The sequence below is a fragment of the Dendropsophus ebraccatus genome, chromosome 10 (genome assembly GCF_027789765.1).
Source record: "Dendropsophus ebraccatus isolate aDenEbr1 chromosome 10, aDenEbr1.pat, whole genome shotgun sequence".
Classification (NCBI taxonomy): domain Eukaryota; kingdom Metazoa; phylum Chordata; class Amphibia; order Anura; family Hylidae; genus Dendropsophus; species Dendropsophus ebraccatus.
Window position 1 is genome coordinate 9,054,259 of NC_091463.1, and position 23,127 is coordinate 9,077,385.

At 46.4% G+C, this 23,127-nt stretch overlaps 1 protein-coding gene across 1 annotated transcript in view; it reads left to right on the forward strand.

Annotated features, from left to right (window-relative positions):
- EXD3 (exonuclease 3'-5' domain containing 3) overlaps positions 1-23,127 on the forward strand; it is a 157,572-nt gene that overhangs the window by 51,710 nt on the left and 82,735 nt on the right. Inside the window, exons 13-21 of the mRNA XM_069942790.1 lie at positions 1,415-1,581; positions 6,106-6,244; positions 8,201-8,417; positions 8,619-8,722; positions 9,101-9,302; positions 9,630-9,793; positions 12,767-12,952; positions 14,330-14,383; positions 14,965-15,096. Coding sequence (XP_069798891.1) covers positions 1,415-1,581; positions 6,106-6,244; positions 8,201-8,417; positions 8,619-8,722; positions 9,101-9,302; positions 9,630-9,793; positions 12,767-12,952; positions 14,330-14,383; positions 14,965-15,096 — 1,365 coding nt within the window. The remainder of the gene's footprint in view (positions 1-1,414; positions 1,582-6,105; positions 6,245-8,200; positions 8,418-8,618; positions 8,723-9,100; positions 9,303-9,629; positions 9,794-12,766; positions 12,953-14,329; positions 14,384-14,964; positions 15,097-23,127) is intronic.

Here is a 23,127-nt window from a genome sequence, read left to right on the forward strand (position 1 = left end):
ATATTAATGGTGGGTTCTTTTATTAGAGCCCAGCATTAATAGAAGCTGCTGCAGAACATCTTTGGGAGCAAACACACACATATACACCAGTGCTACAGACATTGCTGACATACACACATATAGCCACAGATACATATATACACATACTGACATATAAATATATACACAGATACATAGATACACACACTGACATATACATATATACACACACTGACATATAAATATATACACAGATACACATATACACACACTGACATACACATATACCCACAGATACATATATACACTCACTGACACACACATACACAGCACTTACAGCTCCCAGGCTTCCCCCTCCTCCTCCTGTATTCCGGGCTGATCTTCACATAGGTATTAAGGACCTTTGGGTCATGTGACCCAAAGGTCCTTCATCCCTCTTCTGTGCCGTCTGGCAGGTCCTGCTCCTCTGTTCAGCCCGCTCACCCGGCACTACAGTGACGGGGCTGAACAGTGCAGTGGGGGTCCCTCTTCCTCTCTGGACCCCTGGGGGTGCGGGGTACCTACCATGAAGGCAAGGCAGGCTTCCTCGGGCCCCCTTCTTGCAGGGGCCCCGTAGCAGTCGCCTTCCCTGCCTTCACTGTAGCTACGCCACTGGTCACGACCCGACTCCCAGAGCTGTGCGGGCTGTGGCTGGAGAGGATGATGGCAGGGGGACACTGAGGGGCACTGACCATCCCTCTGCCATCATCCTCTCCAGCAGCCACAGCCCGCACAGCTCTTGGAGTCTGGTCGTGACATCACCATTTTATCCAGGAAGTAACATCACCATGTTATCCAGGAAGTAAGGCCTTGATGCAGTAGTAAGTGCAGGGAAAAACACTTTATAAGCATATGTAGTGTATATTGGTAATTTGTATAACTTTTGGGGGGCAATACAATACTTATTTTTGCCAGACTTCTCCTGTAAATGAACTGGTGTCACTAAGCTATATAGATTTGTAATTCACTTTTATTTAAAAATCTCTAGTACTTATTAGCTGCTGTACAGTCTGCAGGAAGTGGTGTATTCTCCTCAGTCTGACACAGCGCTCTCTGCTGCCATCTCTGTCCATGTCTGGAACTGTCCAGAGCAGAAGCTAATCCCCATAGAAAACCTCTCCTGCTCTGGACAGTTCCTGACATGGACAGTGGTGGCAGCAGAGAGCACTGTGTCAGGCTGGAGAGAATACACCACTTGCTGCAGGGCATACAAAGAAGTAAATTACTAATCAATATAACTTGCTGACACCAGTTGATTTGAAAGAAAAATAATTTCGCCGGAGTTCCCCTTAAAGAGATGTGGGATATTTGACAAGTACACCATCTCTTGATGCGCTATGCTGGGCTTCTTGCTTTAGACCCTCTGGTACTAACAGTCTTCTTTGATATTTTGCAGAACACGGTGTTGGAGAATCGCTGGTTGCAGGAGCAGTGCATCTCTCTGCTGTGCCGCTACACTGATCTGCAGACAGCCGGCTTCTGGGCTCTGAAATTCGGGATGCCCAAGGAAACTCTCCCTAAAAGTGTGGCGGATATTCTCCAGGACCTGCGTATTCAGGAGAGGTAAGTGCAGAAGCCGTCACCTCCTACTCCTGCATCCGGCTGCAGTATTAATTATGGCTCTATGTTCTTTTAGTCGTCTTTGATGGTTTTATCCACAGGAATCTTTCCTCTATTAGATGCTGTATAGCAATGTGTTCTCCAACTAGTGGCTCTTCAGCTGTTGCTAAACTACTTTTGGGCTGTCACTTTGTAGTTGTAGTTTGGCAAGACCTCAGCAGGTGCCTTAACACTTTTTTACATACATGTATCATACTATGTACGGGCATATGGAAGTCCTGTGAGCATTGCACTCCTACTAGAAATCTTAGAATCTCATGTGCACTGCCACAGGTCTGTGGTGCTTATGGACTGAGATATGTCCAGAAATACGTAATATGGTGTTAGGTCCTTTAAAATGAATTGATTTGGTGGCTGCAAATGAGTGCCAATCAGTGCAGTGATATGACAGCCCAGATATATATACATACATATATATACATATATATATATGGGCCTGGCATATGTATATATCTGTGTTAGGGATGGTCCGAACCTGCCGAGGTTTGGGTTCGTACAAACCTGAACTCTCGGCAATGATTGCCGCTGTCTTCCACCTCCATGGAGAGGGTGGATAAAATCATTGCCGAGAGTTCAGGTTTGTACGAACCCGAACCTCGGCAGGTTCGGACCATCCTTAATCGGTGCTGTCAGTTTCCAGATCACAAGCAGCAGTGTATACCTACCATCTGTGCTTCTTGTTATCCGGCATCCACACCCTCCAGTGCTCTGGCTGTAAGTTTGTATCTTCAGGCCCACCTCCTTTGGCTGTCAGTCATTCTGGAGGAGGTAGGGCCTTAAGTTAAAGCAGTGGCCAAGGATGGGAGAGCCGGATCACAACCAGCACTGATGATAAGTATACACTGCTTGGGATCTGGAAGCTGACAGCACAGATGTATGCATATGTGTTATCGGCCGCATATAACCCTGTTCACGCAGGAAGATGTACAGTCAATAAAGATAAATTATTTTAGCTTGCCGAAAAAACTTGATCAGCAGCGGATTGGACGTTTTCCCACTCCCCAGCTTGTCGATATCACTTGTACATGGACCGATTATCAGCGTTTTTAGCAACTCTCCTTGCCGATAATTGGCCCATTTCTCCTAAAATTTAAGAACTAATTACACACAGCAGTTATCTGCACAATCGGGCACATGTCATAGAGCCAGTGATCAGCCAATGAACACGCAAACACATTGCCTGATCACTTACTTTTGACACGTTAAAAATAATCAGTTGTTAGCTGCACATCTTCTCTTGTAATAAGAAATCCGTGACCGATGGCTGAATATGCATCATTCATGGATCATGATTTCTCTACAGACAATATTAGCCATTGAGCCTCATGGCGGTCCCGGCCTATAACAGAATACACTGGCGTAGTTGTGAGAACACTCTCACATGCATGAGAACTAAATGCACTTAGTGAGCTCAGTTAGCAAAGAAGGATCCTCACATCCTGTGTGCCAAACAGGTTCCCAGCGCTCAGGTGCCGGGGCCAGGGCGTGAGAAGCCACATTGTAAATACGTACCACCAACTCCACTTGGCACTCCGGACCGTCGCGGATCAGAATCCTCTCTGTACTCCACGAAAAATGCACACCATGGCTAAATAGTCAGCACAAATATTGACTTGTCCAGATACACAAAATGCTACATGGTGTTTGCACAACTGACCTTAGAGAGCAAGTGCTGAGAGCCCCGGCCTGGTCCTGTATGTCCCCATTTATAATGCAGCGTGGGAAGCTCAGCTCCTCTTATGAGACAGCACTATTTTTGGGAGAATTTTACTAGTTTACCTGTCTGTCTGAGGAGCATAGAAGCGGCTGTCCACAACTTAACACATTCATTGCCACGCATGAGTTCACAGGAAAAGTGTTGTGTGTGCTTGGAATTCATCCAGTTCCCATGAGAAGCAGTGAAAGACACTTTCTTCCTGAGTCCTGGGAATATCAGTTCTGACAAGTCTGCACCCATGTCTCCCTCCAGAGCAAAATAAGACATGTACCGGGGATCCTCCGCAGACCGTGCTGAAATTATAGAAGGAATAATTCTGTTTGCAGCTGTTCCTCCTGACTATGCTGCTGACAGACTCCTCTGATGCCGACTTATCTCCCTAAGAACAAAAGGATCAGGCATGTTGAAATCCAGCATGTCTAATCTTTCTTTACCCAGACGCGTGCGCCCCAACACAGACACACACACACACACAGTAGGTGGTTATCAAAATCTGAAATTTGCCAATATCAATCTAATGTAATATAGAGAACACACAGGGACATCCCGCCCCCCATTCTTGCCCTACAGGTGTATTCTAGCCATTATCATTCATCCCCTATACAGGATTGGATATGCTCATTAATGCCATATACTTCTTTTTTTTCTGACGACCATGGACGGCATGGTACAGACTGACAGTTCACATACTCAGCAGTCTGAAGTCCTCCATCAGCCATTATGATAAATCATCTGGGCATAGTTTTCATTCAGTTGTTAGCCCTACCAGACAACATTGTCGATTCACGGCGGCTTTGATGGCTATGGGCATCTTTACTATTGCATATGACATAGAAACCTAGTACATAGTCTCCTCAGCTGAGCAGCCATCTTTTATGTAGGGGGTGTTCATCTGCGGCAGATTTGTTGCAGAAACTTCTTTGATCCGTTCCATTGATCTGAAAGGAGTTGCAGCGTATTCTTTTCTATCAGATGAATGGGGTAGTTTCAGAAATCTGCCACGTGTGAATTTCCCCTTATATTTTGTTGCCTTGTCTGCTCCTCTTGTAATTGACAATTGATGTTATCTGGACATTCCCATCTGGAACTAATTCCCATCCCGGGTTTATTGCCGTCCTTGATTTGGCAAATGGCTGCAGCTCACAATGCTGGTGTTATCCGTGCTTGTCTTATCTGGTGTATCTCGCTGCCCTCAGTAATTGCACAATCCTTCCAAATCACTCCAGACAGGTCTGCGCCTAATGGTAAGTGACATCTCCTTCCTTCCAAGACCCATCGTAAACCTTTCTTGTAGTCTCCCCAGTTTTGTATTGTAGGATTCAATGGGCCATAAAAACATCGCTTACTGCAGGTGCAGGTGGAGCGACATCCATTTGGGTTAATGTGCTTTTTAAGTCCAATGTAGGTTGTGAGTCCTGACTGCATTGGTCACCTCCTTCCCGCCCAATGGAATCTTCTCTGGGGTCATAGGTTTGTACATTGGAATGGCGGCAATATGCAATATGATGTTCACTAAAGCATCCAGAAATAGGAGGAAACAAATTGCTCTATTGAACTTTAACCATGACAATTGTTAATTGTACAGAACGGTATACCAGTATCTTTACAGATCTATTCATTTCCTCTAATGCTGCGGTGCACAACCTGCCACCCTCCAACTGCTACAAAACTACAATTCCCATAATGCCTAGGCAGCCAAGGGAAATTGTAGTTATACAAAAGCTGAAGGGCGGCAGGTTATGTACCACAATAATATAGTATACAACACGGTTCTGTTGTATAAAAGCATAAGGAAGCCAAAATGGCGTCAAAAGGTTGCAGTTTTGCATACAGTAAAAGTTTAGAGCCGCTTCAAGCAATGTGTTTCTATGCAGTAGTTTTGATGCATTTAAACCGTGTTGTGGATAGTGCCTTACTCAGAACTCAGCACTGCAATTCCTATCATGCACTGCAAATTATGAGAGCAAGATGGGAGTTGTAGTTTTGGAGAGGCAATGGTTGGGGAGGCCTAGTGCATGGCCTATGTTGGCAGGTTCCGGAACAAGGATCCTTTCCCATTCTTTTCTGCCCCCTAAGGCCCTGTAAAAGGTATCACATAGTTTTGTTCTGGAGCTTTCCTCATCTAACCCTTAGTTCCGCTAACCTTTGGGGGATCCCATAGAAATTGTTGAACTAACAGATATCCATTGTGTGGCCTGCTTTACGTAAATACTTCCCACATTTACTTCCTTCTATTTTACATAGATCATTGTTCCCCAGCCTGTAGTTCTCCCGCTTCTACTAAACTACAACTCCCACCATGCTTTGACAGACACAGGCTGTCTGGTAATTCTGGGGGTTGTAGTTTTGCAACAGCTGAAGATCCACAGGATAACTGACCTATATGATGTCCGGTAAAGCTGTAGGAGCTTAGGGCATGTTGAGAGTTGTAGTTTTGCAAAAGATGGAGAGCTACTAGGTGACTGACCTGGGTTTGGAGAAACCACATCTGTCAGGAAACATTGTCCTAGATAATATTTCTGATGTTAGATTTGCTGGGGTTGAAATAACATCATAAATGCAATGTTCACACATAATTTCTCTCTATACCCTGGGATATAATCCTGCACCCCCTCTCTGTCACCTTCCTGAATGTTTTACCTTGTCTCTTGACTTCCTCTTGCTCTCCTTCTTCTTTCTACTCCCTTTCCTGAATACTTTTAATGAATGACCCCCCCGCCCCATATCACGCGTTCTGTTCAATGTTACAGGCTGTCGGAGAGTGAGAAAAACACTGAAGACTCCCAAGCGAGAAGAAACCACTTTTACCAACTTCCTATTCCCAGGAGCAAAGTTCATTTCCTGCAGGATCATACAGAGCTGTCCGGCTGCAGAGACGTGGTCCTGAAGGTGATGGGAAGATGTCCCAATGATGTCCTGAATGATGAATATCAGAACATGAGCCCTTTTCCTGTGTCATCATTCATTACATGGGGAGGCTTAGTATTAAGACGCCGGGGTCAGGTTATGTATGAAGCTGTCAGTATAGAAGCAGTGATTGGTTCCATATCTTTACTACCTGCTCTGTCATGAAAAGAGCTTAAAACCGGCCATGCACATAGGACTAAAGGCTAAGGACGCATGTAACATAGAACATACTAACATATGTTAGTATGAGCTAAGTTTAAGTCTGGCATCTTCAATAATTTTTAGACCCCTTGGTATTTAGTGTACAGTCTGCTCCCAGGTTCAGATTCTTCTTACGTGCAGGTGTCATCCCAGTAATACTTGCTGGATGTAAGGTGTTTGTCTTGTGGATGCTCAGCATTCTCTTTACACTTGTACACCTCTTCTTATCTACAACTTACATGAAGCAACCCTCCTTGTATGCCCTTCTCCCTATCTACAGCCTGTGTGAGCTGCCCTCCATATAGGCTCTCCTCCCTATATACAGCCTTTGTGTACTACCCTCCATGTGGGCTCTCCTCCCTATCGACACCCTGTGTGATCTGCCCTCCATGTACACTCTCCTTTCTATCTACAGCCTGCGTGAGCTGCTCACCATGTCTACCATTCTCTGTCTAGAGCCTGTGTGAGCTGCTCACATGTACAGTCTCCTCCCTATCTGTAGCCTGTGTGAGCTGCTTACATGTACACTCTCCTCTACAGCTTGGGTGAACTGCCCTCCATGGGTTTTCTCCTCTCTATCTACAGCCTGGGTGAGCTGCCTTCCATGTGTTCTCCTATCTGCAGCCTGTGTGAGCTGCTCGCCATGTCAGCTATGCTTTCTATCTACAGCCTGGGTGAGCTGCTCCCCATGTCTGCTATGCTTTCTATCTACAGCCTGGGTGAGCTGCTCCCCATGTCTGCTATCCTCTCTATCTACAGCCTGGGTGAGCTGCTCCCCATGTCTGCTATGCTTTCTATCTACAGCCTGGGTGAGCTGCTCCCCATGTCTGCTATCCTCTCTATCTACAGCCTGGGTGAGATGCCCTCCCAGTTTCCCTCACTTGTCTGCCATGTTTAACCCCCTCTCATCTCTGCTTCTATCCATGAGTTTTTCTTCACTTTCTCTGAGCAGCAGCTAAATATCTAGAAGTCTTTAATAAAGATTATTTAGAAAGTTGCTTCATTTTGCCTTCAGGAAAGAAAAGGACAGTAAAGGATTCACTGCACAGGTGTCCGTAGCCATTATAGACATCTGATAGGACCTAATATGTATGGGGGCCTCTCCGCACCCCACTCTCAATGTCAATAGAGAAGAATTGGGTAGTTGTACTTCACTTATCCTTAGTAAAGGAGTCTGGCATCAGCTTTCTCCCCATCCAGCGCACAGACCTGGCGTGTATGTGTATGGAAGTAATATGCAGCCAGACTCCTTTAACGGTTATTTCCGAGAACAAAAGGTTTGAAGATGTTATATTTCAGTATGTCCAATCATTGTTGCCCCTGAAAGTTAAAGTTCAGAAAGTTATACAGATTTGTAATTTACTGTTATTTAAAAATCTCAACTTTTCCAGTACTTTTCAGCTGCTGTATGTCCTGCAGGAAGTGTTGCATTGTCTCCAGTCTGACACAGTGCTCTCTGCTGCCACCTTTGTTCGTGTCAGGAACTTTCCAGAGCAACAGAAAATCCCCATAAAAAACCTCATCTGCTCTGGACAGTTCCTGACATGGACAGAGGAGGCAGCAGAGAGCACTGTGTCAGACTGGAAAGAATACACCACTTCCTGTAGGACATACAGCAGCTGAAGTAAATTACGAATCTATATAACTTTCTGACACCAGTTGATTTGAAAGAAAAATAATTTCACCAGAGTACCCCTTTAACATATAACTAAAGAGATATTACCCACTGTCTTCCAGGACGGGCAGATCGTAGGGGTGGACATGGAGTGGCGGCCATCCTTTGGCGGACTGGGGAAGCCTAACGTGTCTCTTATCCAGCTGGCGGTGAAGGAAGAAGTCTTCCTCTTAGACGTCTTACATCCAGACCTGCTCCAAAGCAGCGAGTCAGGGGAGAACTCCCAGCTGGTGGCACTCCTCAAGGATCTCTTCTCCTCCAACGGGATCAAGAAGCTGGGTGAGAGGGCTGTACCACTGATATTGGACCATGTAATGTGCTGAGATGGCTGCCTGTTTTACCATTGTCAGACATTAAGCTGATACCTTCCCCCAGTTAGTGTTGTCCTATCCATCAGTCACCTGACACGGTTGGATTCTTGTGACTTGTCTGTGCCTTTTCCTTGAGCGTTGTTTAATCTTTAGTGATGTCCCGGTGTAGGTTACGGCATGGTCGGAGACTTCCAGAGCTTGGACGCCACGGACGCCAGATTGCGAGGACTTGAGCTGCACAATGTGGTTGACCTCTGTGAGGTCCATAAACAGGTAATGTCTACGCTAATACCATAGTGTTCTGTCACCTGACTTAGAGCATGGGTGTCAAACTCAGGCCCTCCAGCTGTTAAAAAACTACAATTCCCATCATGTCTGGACAGCCAAAGCTTTAGCTTTGGCTGTCCAGGCATGATGGGAGTTGTAGTTTAGTAACAGCTGCAGGCCCTGAGTTTGACACCCATGTTGTAGAGAATCTGTAGATGCTGAGAAGTGGTGACGGCTGTTCATCTCAATACTAAGTGATAACACAATGTATGGGCGGTTGTAGTCGGATCCTTTAGAGACAGAGAGTTCTTCAAGGTGTTTGTTCTTTTTCTTTTGAGTAAATTCTGGCAGATCCTAAATGTTCTCATCTTCCCCTGTGAACAGATTCAGCGCTGTCGCAGTCGGCCGAGGGCGTCCTGTGGGCCAGTGGATGTCCTGGAGGGCGCAGCGGGTGACTGTGTCCGGCAGCCGGAGAAGGGGCTGAGTTTACTTGTGAAGGACGTGTTAGGAAAACCCCTGGATAAGAAAGAGCAGCTGTCCAACTGGGATAAGCGGCCGCTACGAGAAGATCAGATCATCTACGCAGGTATGTCCCGTATTGATCAGACTCCTCTCAATCCCAATATCACACTGGAGTTGGTCGTCTCATCTGTGTTTCCACCGACCCCTTTACCTTGAGGCCTTATACATATCTAGTATATATAGTATATAGTATTATATATACAGCCCTTGCAGCACGATAATCGAGCCGTAAACAAGTGCTGATCTAGTGGGACCAGTCCTTGTTCCTTGTTCTTGTGCTGCGTTTTAATACCTCGCACTTTTTTAGTGACCCATAAGAGGTTTGTGTTTCTATAAAACCTTTAACCCACTGCTATCGGATGGTAACTTCCCATCTTTGCCTTTGCTCCAGCTGCCGATGCCTACTGTCTGCTGGACGTCTTTGAGACCCTGTGCCGCACCCCGGACAAGTTTGGGCTGAAACCAAATTTCTATGAACTTCCCAAAGGCAAAGCTTCACCAAATAAAGATGGAGGACGATCTCCACGCCAGAAGGGGTCCCTGCCAAAGAACAAGGTATGAGTATGGGCTGGTCATTCACAGACGTGGTGCCTTACATTACATTTAGAGATGAGCGAACCTGGAGCATGCTCGAGTCCATCCGAACCCGAACTTTCGGCATTTGATTAGCGGTGGCCGCTGAACTTGGATAAAGCCCTAAGGCTATGTGGAAAACATGGATATAGTCATTGGCTGTATCCATGTTTTCCAGACAACCTTAGAGCTTTATCCAAGTTCAGCAGCCCCAGCTAATCAAATGCTGAACGTTCGGGTTCGGATGGACTCGAACCCGAACCTGGTTTGCTCATGTCGAATTACATTACATTTTTTTTTTCTATGCATTTGCATATATTATATTAGTATTAACTAGTATTTATAGAGGTGCAGATCTATAGTCTCCGTCTCCAGCTGCTTACTGACTCCTCTCCATTACGTCCTGTCATGTAAAACATAAACCTGCCCTGATTTATGAAGCTGGGTTTGACATCTTAAAAGCCCAGGCAGAAATTCTATCTCCACCACCTTTGGGGTCACTTCCTTTTGCTGGATGGCGTATGACTTTACAATGGTTACCACCAACCCAATACCCCACCATTACCATCCCAGACAGTCTCACAGTCTGCACTGAAGTAGTATCTATCTATATCTATCTATCTATCTATTTCCTATCTATCTCCTATCTATCTATTTCCTATCTATCTATCTATCTATCTATCTATCTATCTATCTATCTATCTATCTATCTATTTCCTATCTATCTATCTATCTATAGGATAAACGATGATCAGCGGCACACCATTAACGTAGGAAAACGTGATGATTTATTGTTCAAAGGTTCAGAACATTCAACAAGTGCAGCACAGCATAGCACCACGTTTCGGCGGGGTAACCGCCATTTTCAAGTGCAAGGAAGTGAACTCTATTACTAGTTTAAATATCCACACATCATTACAAAGGCAAAAATCTCTCAATCAAAGTGGGGGGCCAATAGGTCCGAGGTGGTGATCAGAGAGATTCAGGTGAGTATAACAGTGTCAAAATAGGAGGACCAGAGCCCAACAATCGCACGGGAACCACGCGGGGTGTGTGAACAGGTTTCAATCCTCCATCCAAGCTGTGGGTATTTGTCCAACCAAGCACTTGCAAAATAGAATTCGATATATTGGAATACCTAAATAGTGGCGTAAATCTCTCTCCCCCCAGTGTGTTCACTCTTGTGATACAAATAGGATCTAGAAAGATACAAAAAATATGATAAGTAAGCATAATTTACGGATAAAATAATTAGTTAACAAACGATATGAATATATTTCTAAGAATCGAAACCTATTCCCTGAGACAGAACAAAAACACAGGAAAATCATAGCAGATCCACTTCAGGCTGGGGCTTACATCAGGGGACAGGACTGTGGAGGTAATCTCTTCATAGCTGTAACCCCTCTCTCCCCGGACAGAGAGTGCTGCATGTATGTGCCCACATCTGCCCTGCTCATTGCTTCATGCTCCCTGCAGTCTCTGTCAGTCCTGATTGGTCCATGCTGAACACACACCCACCCTTCCCCATTGCTGTCATGTGACCACACAGACCTCTGGCAGCAGCCCTCCTTCTCTATTCTAGCCTGTTGTACTACGCTCCTGCATTGTTGGGAACTGCAGCTCCATCCTGTATCTACAAACTGCTGCTGTGTTATCAGGGTTAGACAGTTACTATACATTATACACCACATGCTGCTATACTGTACAGTAACTTATATATCGCATATCCAGCTGCTGTGTTATCAGGGTTATACTGTTAGGGTATAAACCCACACACCGTATATGCAGCGTATTTACTGCTGCGATACGCAGCAAACTCGCAGCAAAATCGCAGCAGATTAGATCTAAATAACTGAACACAGCATCAAATCTGTACCAACAAATCTGCTGCGTATTTGTTGCATATCTGCTGCATATACGGTGTGTGGGTTTATACCCTTACTATACATTATACACCACATGCTGATTGCTATACTGTACAGTAACTTATATATCACATATCCAGCTGCTGTTATCAGGGTTATACAGTTACTATACATTATACACCACATGCTGCTATACTGTACAGTAACTTATATATCACATATCCAGCTGCTGTGTTATCAGGGTTATACAGTTACTATACATTATACACCTCGTGCTGCTATACTGTACAGTAACTTATATATCACATATCCAGCTGCTGTGTTATCAGGGTTATACAGTTACTATACATTATACACCACATGCTGCTATACTGTACAGTAACTTATATATCACATATCCAACTGCTGCTGTGTTATCAGGGTTATACAGTTACTATACATTATACACCACATGCTGCTATACTGTACAGTAACCTATATATCACATATCCAGCTGCTGTGTTATCAGGGTTATACAGTTACTATACATTATACACCACATGCTGCTATACTGTACAGTAACTTATATATCACATATCCAGCTGCTGTGTTATCAGGGTTATGCAGTTACTATACATTATACATCTCATGCTGCTATACTGTACAGTAACTTATAATATCGCATATTCAGCTGTTTATAAATGTTTGTGTCATTTGTTTTACATGTTGTTCAGAATATAAAATCATTATTTTTTGGGTGTGGAACCAATTGTCTGCAAATCAGTGATTTCTTATGGGAACATTTGCTTTGGTATAAGAGTGGATTTGGATTACAAGCGCGGTCCCGGAACGAATTATGCTTGTAATCCAAGACACCACTATATATATATAATTATATATAATATTAATATATATATATATATTAATGAATAACAGGCACAGTATTGTGATCCCATTGTGATCTTTCCGTACATATAATACTCGTTCTCTGCTATAGACTCTAGTAAGGAGCAGGGGAAACAAGAAGGTGCGGTCAGGGTTTAGCTGACCGTGTATATGTAGTGGACATTACACAGACTAATACAGATTCATTGCCTTGCTGCCCTAGGACTTTAAATCTCCACCAGCCAAAGCGATACGCGCAAAGAGCTCCCACCAGATGAAGCCTCTGTCCCCCCGGGAGTTCAGCGTCATCTGTGACAACATGCTGCAGGGACTGGGCCGATACCTGCGCTGTTTGGGGGTTGATGTCCTTATACTGGAGAATGATGACGACCACAGGAAAGCAGCAGAGGTAAGGCTCATCCGGGGGTCACTACATGATCTGCACAAACAACCAGTCTCCCCTTACCTACCATTACTGTCATTGCTACAAGATGACTTAAAGGGCTCCCTGTTGGCATCTGTCAGGTGACTGGGACTTTAAAGATATATTTGACTTATTTATTGGCGGCTTTACCAGCTTATTCACTACAGAAACCTCATAGTGTGAATTGACCGTAAAGCCGACCATACACATAAGAAAGCAGAATGTTTGTGATTCCTGTACACGTGCATACTCAGCTCAGCCGAGGACGCGTGTGTTCTTAATAGGGTTGCTGAAGAAAACTGCAGCTAGGCTCCTTTCCAGGACATTATGTTAGTATAGGGCAGTATGTCCAGTCCTCCCCTCTACCAACATCGGGAGTCTCCTCATACACATTATATGGCTGATTCATCCCACCAAAATTGGCAGTTTTGGACGATGCTTATTTAACGGGGAACTCCGGACCATATTTATATTTTTTTCTTTCAAATAAAACTGGTGCCAGAAAGTTATATAGTTATGTAAAAACTTTTTAAAACTATTTAAAAATCTCTAGTCTTCCAGTACTTATCAGCTGCTGTATGTCCTACAGAAAGTGGTGTATTCTTCCCAGTCTGACACAGTGCTCTCTGCTGCCACCTCTGTCCATGTCAGGGACTGTCCAGAGCAGGAGAGATTTTCTATGGGGATTTGCTGCTGCTCTGGACAGTTACTGACATGGACAGAGGTGGCAGCAGAGAGCTTTGGAGACTGGAGAATATACACCACTTACTGTAGGACATGCAGCAGCTGATAAGTACTGGAAGACTGGAGGTTCTTAAATGGAAGTAAATTACAAATCTGTATAACTTTCTGACACCAGTTGATTTGAAAGGAAAATACATTTGCTAGAGTACACCTTTTAAAGTTACTTCAATGGGTGTACAACAAAGGGGGTAAAACATAGGTGCATGCAGGCTCGGCTGACCTCTGCATGCACATGTATGATGTGTATAGGAAGGTTGTCGACCAAGGGAGTACTCAGCCAACAGCTCCTAAAAGTGTAGGGGCCCCCTAGAGTAAATGGCACACAGAGGGGTACACTTTTTATAGATTATTCCCACCTACAACCCTAAGGGTGTGTTTACTCAGAGATTTATCTGACAAATTATTGAAGCCAAAGCCAGGAACAGACTATAACCAGAGAACAGCTCACACACCATTAATGTCAGAGCAGACTTGAGAGTTGTAGTTTTGGGACCGGGTTAAATGAAGAGAAAACTGACTGGTTCTGTAGATCGTGTGCAATGTAAAGATGACTGTGTGTATGTGACTGTGTTGTGAACGGCCCTGTCATCATAGTAATGTCATTCTCTTGTAATGCAGATCGCCAGGCGGGATGGGAGGGTCATTCTAACCTGCGGCCTCCCCTACCAGACGGTGAGTACAGCAGGAAAGGATCTGACAGGCAGCACTAGGAAATGTTTATAGCCACATTATTAGGTCTATCTGACATGCTGGAGTGATGGGAATTAACATTTAGAGATCACAATACTCATGGTTACCCTCAGTAACAATGATGATTTCAGTTTATGCTGCACTCACTATTCTGCTGGTGGGTTCACTGTGTACATACATTACATTACTGATCCTGAGTTACATCCTGTATTATACTCCAGAGCTGCACTCACTATTCTGCTGGTGGGGTCACTGTGTACATACATTACTGATCCTGAGTTACATCCTGTATTATACTCCAGAGCTGCACTCACTATTCTGCTGGTGGGGTCACTGTGTACATACATTACATTACTGATCCTGAGTTACATCCTGTATTATACGTATTATACTCCAGAGCTGCACTCACTATTCTGCTGTTGGGGTCAATGTGTACATACATTACTTATTCTGGGTTACATCCTTTATTATGCTCCAGAGCTGTATTCTTGTCACTATCCCCTCCTCCTCACTGTCTGTACAGAGCTTGCTGATTCGTGTAGTTCTCCTGTCTTCCTCCCCAGCTGCGGTCACAGATAGGAGAAGGAAAATGTTTTTCAGTCGACTGCTCCGAAAAGGCTAAAGATCAGGCGGTGAAGGTGCTGCAGCATTTTAATGTCGGTGTCACAGTGAAGGACGTGTTCAGCCGCTGCCAGGTAGGATCCTGTGTGATGATCTCATACACTGTGCACCAGGCGTCTGTGATCAGCGGAGTGAAGCACAGACTGATTAGACCACAGTGATGTTATGTGACTACGCCGTTACATCACTATGGATGAGGGATCACTGACATGGCTGCAGCCTAGTCACAGTCTAATATTGTATAAATGCTGTAATGATGAGAAGAGCTCAGGTATAAACACTGCCCCCTCCTGGCTGGCATCAGTGATGCAAGCCCCAATATAAAACTTTTTGTGCACAGGATGATGCCTGCAGGATCTATGGTGCTGTATGCAGTGTGTGACCAGTGCCCAAGGGTCCCCACATACCGGGGACAATACCTTATGCTATGGATTGGATGTCATGACTTTTATGTAACTTCTCCTGGCACGTTAAGGGTTAAGAGGTGTCTGCTGCGGATCACCAAGCAGTCAGTCTGCTCTGCTAACAATAGCGCATTGTGTGCTTGTTTGTATACAGATTACATGTGTGACCTACACAGTTTGTACAATGAATTTTTTTTTCCTTTTGTCGTATTTCACAATGCGTCCAAATACTCAGTGCCTATGCAAAGCCGCCTGCCGCGGCTATTACCCCTGCTTTACATAGTACAGTGAGACGCCGCGTAGTGTTATATATCCATCAGGGAAGTGATCATCCTTTCCTGAAATACTCTGTGCTGCCCCTCCCATATTGCACTGTATGTGCACTGTGTGTAATATATAATTTATATATATATAAGTATGTATATATATATATATACACCCTCCCCACGCTCACTGGTGTCCTCTCCGTTCCTGTCTGTTCCCCGCAGCCTCCGGTACCTCTTTACCCTGCACTGAGGGATCTGTATCCCTCGTCGCGGTGATATATGTAAATAATTCTTTAAGTCCTCTCACCCACAAGAGGGTTAAATGGTATCCATGATAACTTTTCACGGGGATCTGCGTGCCTTGGAACGCAGCGAGTCGGCGAACTGACACGAAATGTATTTTGCAGAACAAGTTTTTCTGGTTTGTAATTCAAACTTTATTGTTCTCGGCACTAGAAAGCGAGATAAAAGTGAGGGGGGCGCTTACAGGAAAGCGAGCGCGGCTTTTGTCTGACTTATTTATTTCATGTCGGAGCGATTGTGACGTTATGTAACCTGCAGGTCGGCGGCACTTGGGGCCTGTTTACACGGGATGGATAATGTGCAGCGTTTCTGCAGCAGAAGAGACTGGTCATACTTTTGGTGTTGACCCCTCTACCCAGTTACCAATGTGGAGGGGCCGCTGCAGGAAGTATTACCCAGGGAGGAGAGGAGAGAGACCCCCACTCATAAGGATCCTCTGATCCATTTGATATCTGGAGGGTCCTGATCTGGGGTTTCCTCTATTAGCCCCATATACCTTACACATAGTCAGGAGTATACCAATTGTTAATCATCCCTATTGCACCATACAAGTAACAAGTATATCTCTGCGAGACAACCGGTTGGTTTAACCTTTGACCTGTGGATAAAGCCGGCAAAGGTCAAGACCCCCTTTAATGCCTCTGGTATACAATCTGTATGTAATCCCACATCCTCCCTGCTATATTCATTATCCTGTGCAGTCACATATCTGTCTGTATGACTCTGGGGTCTGTTGCTAACATGACCTCTGCCCAACGTGTTACCTATACACCAGTGTGCTGCCAGGGTGTGATGGGAGTTGTAGTTTTGCTCGGTGCAACCTGCCCTGCAAACAATAAACCCACATGAAGTATGAAGTAACCTGCAGCAGTAGGCCAGACTCACGCTATGTTAAAATGACGGCCTCCTGTCATAACAACGCCCATCATTGTCTATACATTACAGGGAACCTGGGATCCAGTAGGTCAGAGATTACCCTGCCCATACATTACGTGGATCCTGGCATCCAGCAAGTCAATCTCTTAGATGCTGGATCCTAGGGTCCCTGTAATGTCTGGACAGGGTGATCTCTGGATCCCAGGGTCCTTGTAATGTATGGACAAGGGGATCACTGGTCCCTATACATGTTCGATCCTGTTACTGTTCTCCTGTTCTTTTTCTTCTCTTCACTTCAGTCCTGGTTGCACAGATTTCCTACAGTCCCCTTATCCATAAAGCCCAGAATACTATGTGACGTGTCACTGCCCCAGGACACGACGCCAGGGTCTGTAGACAGGACTGGGGGGTCCGGCCATACATTGTAGTAGACACTGGGAACCTTTTACGCGCTGATCCGGTTGCCCTGAGTTACTGTACATTTCAGCAATGACTCTGTGACTGTTCCTGCCGGGGCTCTTGGTCCCCATTTATTTCTGTCCCATCTGAATACAAGGCTCTGCCCCTGCCCCGCGGTTGCTCCGAGGTGAAATTTGTCCAGGCTGACCCTGTCGGCACAGTCCTGCGGCCTTGGCTCCTTCCCACAAACCGTCTCCTTCTTCCCTGCCAAGATCTCAGTATCTTCAGAAATGCAGCAGGGCGTTAAGGTCAGGAATGGGGAACGAAGCCAAAATTAGGGGGTCTTTAAACTCTGTCCTATATTCAACCTACCCCCCCGCAGCCTCTGTATAGAATCTGTTCATCTGCTCCTCTCCTCCTGCAATGTCCCCTGCTGTAATGGGAATGGAGGAATATGAGGAGTCAGCAAATACCAATACAAATGATCAACCTGTGCGGCTTACAAAACTACAACTCCCAGCATGCACAATGGACCTAGTGGCTGTTAGGACATGCTGAGAATTGTAGCAGATTAGAGATCAGTGTCCTATAAGATGTCTGGAAAAGCTGCAAGCTGTCAGAGAATGATGGGAATTGTAGTTTTACAACAGCTGGAAAGCTGCAGATCACTGACCTAGAGAGGGTCTGGAATGGTAGTCTGCTGCCAGGACATGCTGGGGGTTGTAGTTTGCCAACAAGATCAGTGACCTCAAGAATGTCTTGAGTTATTATCATGGCCGTCATAGCTTATACAGGATGCCACCCAGCTTTCCTGGAACCCTGATGGTCACTTCTGCCATGCTACATCTCATGCATTGCGTTCTCATCATTCCTGTAATCCTGCATTCTGCTTTCTGATTAGCCAATTTACTGAATATATCCTAGAGGTGAGGATGTAATATAATATGCCACCGGCCTCCGTAACATGTGTCGGATTATCCGTCTTTCTGGAATATCGGATGCAAGATTAAATGAGCTCATCCGAATAATAGACCATGCTGGGAATAGCAGATCTATTCCCAGACAGAGCTTTGTGCATGATGGGAATTGTAGTTCTGCAACAGCTTGGAGGACGGCTGCAGATTCCCCATATCTGCCCCAGAGCTTAGTTCATAGCCCTTTTACCCCTGACACAGTCCTCCCTGCCCCCACGATCAATATAAAGACCTCCCCTTTCATAAAAGAATGCTACACAGATCATTTGCATATTTTTTCCCATGGAGCATTGCCTGAAAATAAGTGTCTGCACGTTGACTGTCGTCTCTTCAATGAGACCCAGGACTTCTCTGAACTTCCTCTAAAAGAGATCTCATTTACATACTGGTTCCCATGAGGCATTGCCTGAACATAGATCTCCATTCATGAATCGCTCCCTTCAATGAGAACCAGTACCTCCCTTCCTGACCTGCCTAGTGGAGTCGGCTCATTTGCATATCTTTTCCCAGGAAGCATTGCGTAATAATAGGTCTGTATTCACGACCAGGTCTCTCCAATGAGAACCAGTGCCTCCACTCCTTTAACTTTTCTTATGGAGAAACTCCTTTTCTTACTTTTACCCATGAAGCATTGTCATTGCTATGATGCATAAACAGGTGCTATCTGGCATGCTGTGACTTGTAGTTTCACAATTTGCAGTCTCATGTTAGAAGGGTGTATCCACCGCGGTCACAGCACCGAGATCCAGACTGAACCTCCAGAGAGCGTAACCGCTAATGGCGTCCTGTGAAATCGTCTCCTGTTACTGTAAAACCCGATCACTCATCGAGTGAATAATTCAGCGACAAAAGCTGGATCCATCTGCTGCCTGACAGCCCCGAACCTAAAGCATGCCTGCGCACCCCACCGCCACCACCGCTAACTGTGTATACTGGGACATGTCCGCTGAAAGGTCAGCTCCATAGAATAAATCTGTGGGTGACACATCTCTGGCTGCTGTACAGCACATAGAGCCCTGTCTTCTGTCATCATCTGGTCCCTTCCCTGTTTCCTGCGGCCATAGAGCCATAGTAAGATGTCTCCAAACTTATTACCCTGTTTCCCCAAAAGTAAGGCATAGTGGCGGATATACAGGATAGTTTAAGTAAGGCATCACCAAACGTATTTTCTAAGTCTGGACAATCCCTTTAAGTTTCTTGTACAATGGATCCATGTTATCGGTGACTTGACTGATTTCAGTGGATACCATGTAATGCTTCATTTCCCCTGTGGAGGCGCTGCAGGGGCATTGATCACTTGCTGCCATGTTCCTGTATAGGTTACAGCAGGTTATTATGGGTTGCAGACGGACACCCTGTAATCTGCTCATTTTAGAGGGGGTAAAATGGTATCGGACATTAGGTTTCATTGTAGGGGGGGGGCGGCAGTCTCCCCACATCTCCGGCCATCTCTGTCCCCACCATGGAGAGTCCTCCAGGCCATGTGCTGTGTGAAGTGTCCGCTCTTTTATTACTGCCCCTTCCTGCTCTATTCCCATGCATCACGCTGCAGTGACAGGGATTGTTACCACAGTCCTGGAGGAGGCAGAATGGGGAGGGGGGTCATTCATTTCCCTCTTAAGGAGCCGCTGCATTCCTTCTGAGGCTTCATTACCTTTCAATTAGTTAATGAATAAACCTTCCCGTCATCCTCCTCAGCCCGAACTCCCAGATGCAGAAAAGTCTCATAACACATCCACCTCCACCCCATGTGCCCCAACCACACCGTTCCCACAGGGCTGGAGGTACCCAGGTTATACCAGCATGCTCCAGATCACTATATACAGGAAGTACCCAGGTTATACCAGCATGCTCCATATCACTATATACAGGAAGTACCCAGGTTATACCAGCATGCTACATATCCCTATATACAGGAAGTACCCAGGTTATACCAGCATGCTCCATATCCCTATATACAAGAAGTACCCAGGTTATACCAGCATGCTCCATATCCCTATATACAAGAAGTACCCAGGTTATACCAGCTGTACATATATAATTATATACAGTCTGTATACCCATGTTATACCATCTGTGTGTGTGTATATATATATATATATATATATATATATATATATATATATATATATATATATATATATATATATACATACACACAGATGGTATAACCTGGGTACTTCCTGTATATAGTGATATGGGGCATTCTGGTATAACCTGGGGATCTCCTGTATATAATTATATTATATATATATACATGTATGTGTGTGTGTATATATATATATATATATATATATATATATATATATATATATATATATATATATATATATATATATATAAATATAATTATATACAGGAGATCCCCAGGTTATACCAGTGTGCTCCGTATCACTATATACAGGAGAGGTATCCTCCTCCTCCTATGACAGTATGGCGCTCACCTAGTCGGAGGTGGAGAGGATGTAGCTTATCTGACATTTCTGGGCCTATAGTCTGCTCGGTGGTCACTGTTACCACCCCCCCCCCCCCGGCTCGGTGGTCACTCTCCCCCTCCTCTGTTGCTTTGTCTTCCTCCTCCTTAGTATATGGGCCATGAATAGCTGTTATAAATTCCTGGGCCATTCTCTGGGCGTCCATCCTCTCCTCCCGCTCCTTCCTCCTCTCCTTGTACAATCCATCTTCTGAGTGTGGTCAGTTTTATAGTGCCCCCTCATTTCCATCCACAAGCTCTCATTATTTGACCCCACCATTCACTTGCATGGAGGATTTGTTGCCCCCGGGGTATAGTGCAATGGAGCACTTGTTTAGCCGGGGTCATTGAAATCAAGAGGTTCGACCACCAAGTGGGTGTTTGTGCGGAGCTGTAAGTATAGAGACCCTCTTTATGAACCGCTCTCTTCTAATGCAAAAACCCCTCTTAACTCCTGACCCCTTCAATACAGGATGGGCTATATGTTCATTAGGGTGGGAGGGTGGGGGGTCAGGGATGACAGCGCTGTATAAGGGGGGGGGGGTCAGGAATGACAGCGCTGTATGGGGGAGTGGGGGTCAGGAATGACAGCGCTGTATGGGGGAGTGGGGGTCAGGGATGACAGTGCTGTATAGGGGGGGGGTCAGGGATGACAGTGCTGTATAAGGGGGGGGGTCAGGGGTGACAGCGCTGTATAAGGGGGGGGGGGTCAGGAATGACAGCACTGTATGGGGGAGTGGGGGTCAGGGATGACAGTGCTGTATAAGGGGGGGGTCAGGGGTGACAGCGCTGTATGGGGGGGTCAGGGATGACAGTGCTGTATAAGGGGGGGGTCAGGGGTGACAGCGCTGTATGGGGGGGGTCAGGGGTGACAGCGCTGTATGGGGGAGTGGGGGTCAAGAATGACAGCGCTGTATGGGGGAGTGGGGGTCAGGAATGACAGCGCTGTATGGGGGAGTAGGGGTCAGGGATGACAGTGCTGTATAACGGGGGGGGGGTCAGGGGTGACAGCGCTGTATGGGGGGGGCAGGGATGACAGTGCTGTATAAGGGGGGGGTCAGGGGTGACAGCGCTGTATGGGGGGGTCAGCGATGACAGTGCTGTATAAGGGGGGGGTCAGGGGTGACAGCGCTGTATGGGGGAGTGGGGGTCAGGGATGACAGTGCTGTATAAGGGGGGGGGTCAGGGGTGACAGCGCTGTATGGGGGGGTCAGCGATGACAGTGCTGTATAAGGGGGGGGGTCAGGGGTGACAGCGCTGTATGGGGGGGTCAGGGGTGACAGCGCTGTATGGGGGAGTGGGGGTCAGGGATGATAGTGCTGTAATAGGGGGGGGAGGGTCAGGGGTGACAGCGCTGTATAAGGGGGGGGGTCAGGAATGACAGCACTGTATGGGGGAGTGGGGGTCAGGGATGACAGTGTTGTATAAGGGGGGGGGTCAGGGGTGACAGCGATGTATGGGGGGGGGGTCAGGGATGACAGCGCTGTATAAGGGGGGGTCAGGAATGACAGCACTGTATGGGGGAGTGGGGGTCAGGGATGACAGTGCTGTATAAGAGGGGGGGGGTCAGGAATGACAGCACTGTATGGGGGGGTCAGGGATGACAGCATTGTATGGGGGGGTCAGGGATGACAGCGCTGTATGGGGGGGTGGGGGTCAGGGATGACAGCGCTGTATGGGGGGATTAAGGGATGACAGCGCTGTATTGGGGGGTCAGGGGTGACAGCGCAGTATGGGGGAGTGGGGGTCAGGGATGACAGTGTTGTATAAGGGGGGGGGTCAGGGGTGACAGCACTGTATGGGGGGGTCAGGGATGACAGCGCTGTATAAGGGGGGGTCAGGAATGACAGCACTGTATGGGGGAGTGGGGGTCAGGGATGACAGTGCTGTATAAGGGGGGGGGTCAGGAATGACAGCACTGTATGGAGGGGTCAGGGATGACAGCACTGTATGGGGGGGTCAGGGATGACAGCACTGTATGGGGGGGTCAGGGATGACAGCATTGTATGGGGGGGGGGGGGTCAGGGATGACAGCATTGTATGGGGGGGTCAGGCATGACAGCGCTGTATGGGGGGGTGGGGGTCAGGGATGACAGCGCTGTATGGGGGGGGTTAAGGAATGACAGCGCTGTATTGGGGGGTCAGGGATGACAGCGCTGTATTGGGGGGTCAGGGATGACACCACTGTATGGGGGGGGGGGTCAGGGATGACAGCACTGTATGGGGGGGGTCAGGGATGACAGCGCTGTATTGGGGGGTCAGGGATGACAGCGCTGTATGAGGGTGGGGGTCAGGGATGACAGCACTGTATGAGGGTGGGGGTCAGGGATGACTGCACTGTATGGGGGGGTCAGGGATGACTGCACTGTATGGGGGGGTCAGGGATGACGGCATTGTATGGGGGGGTCAG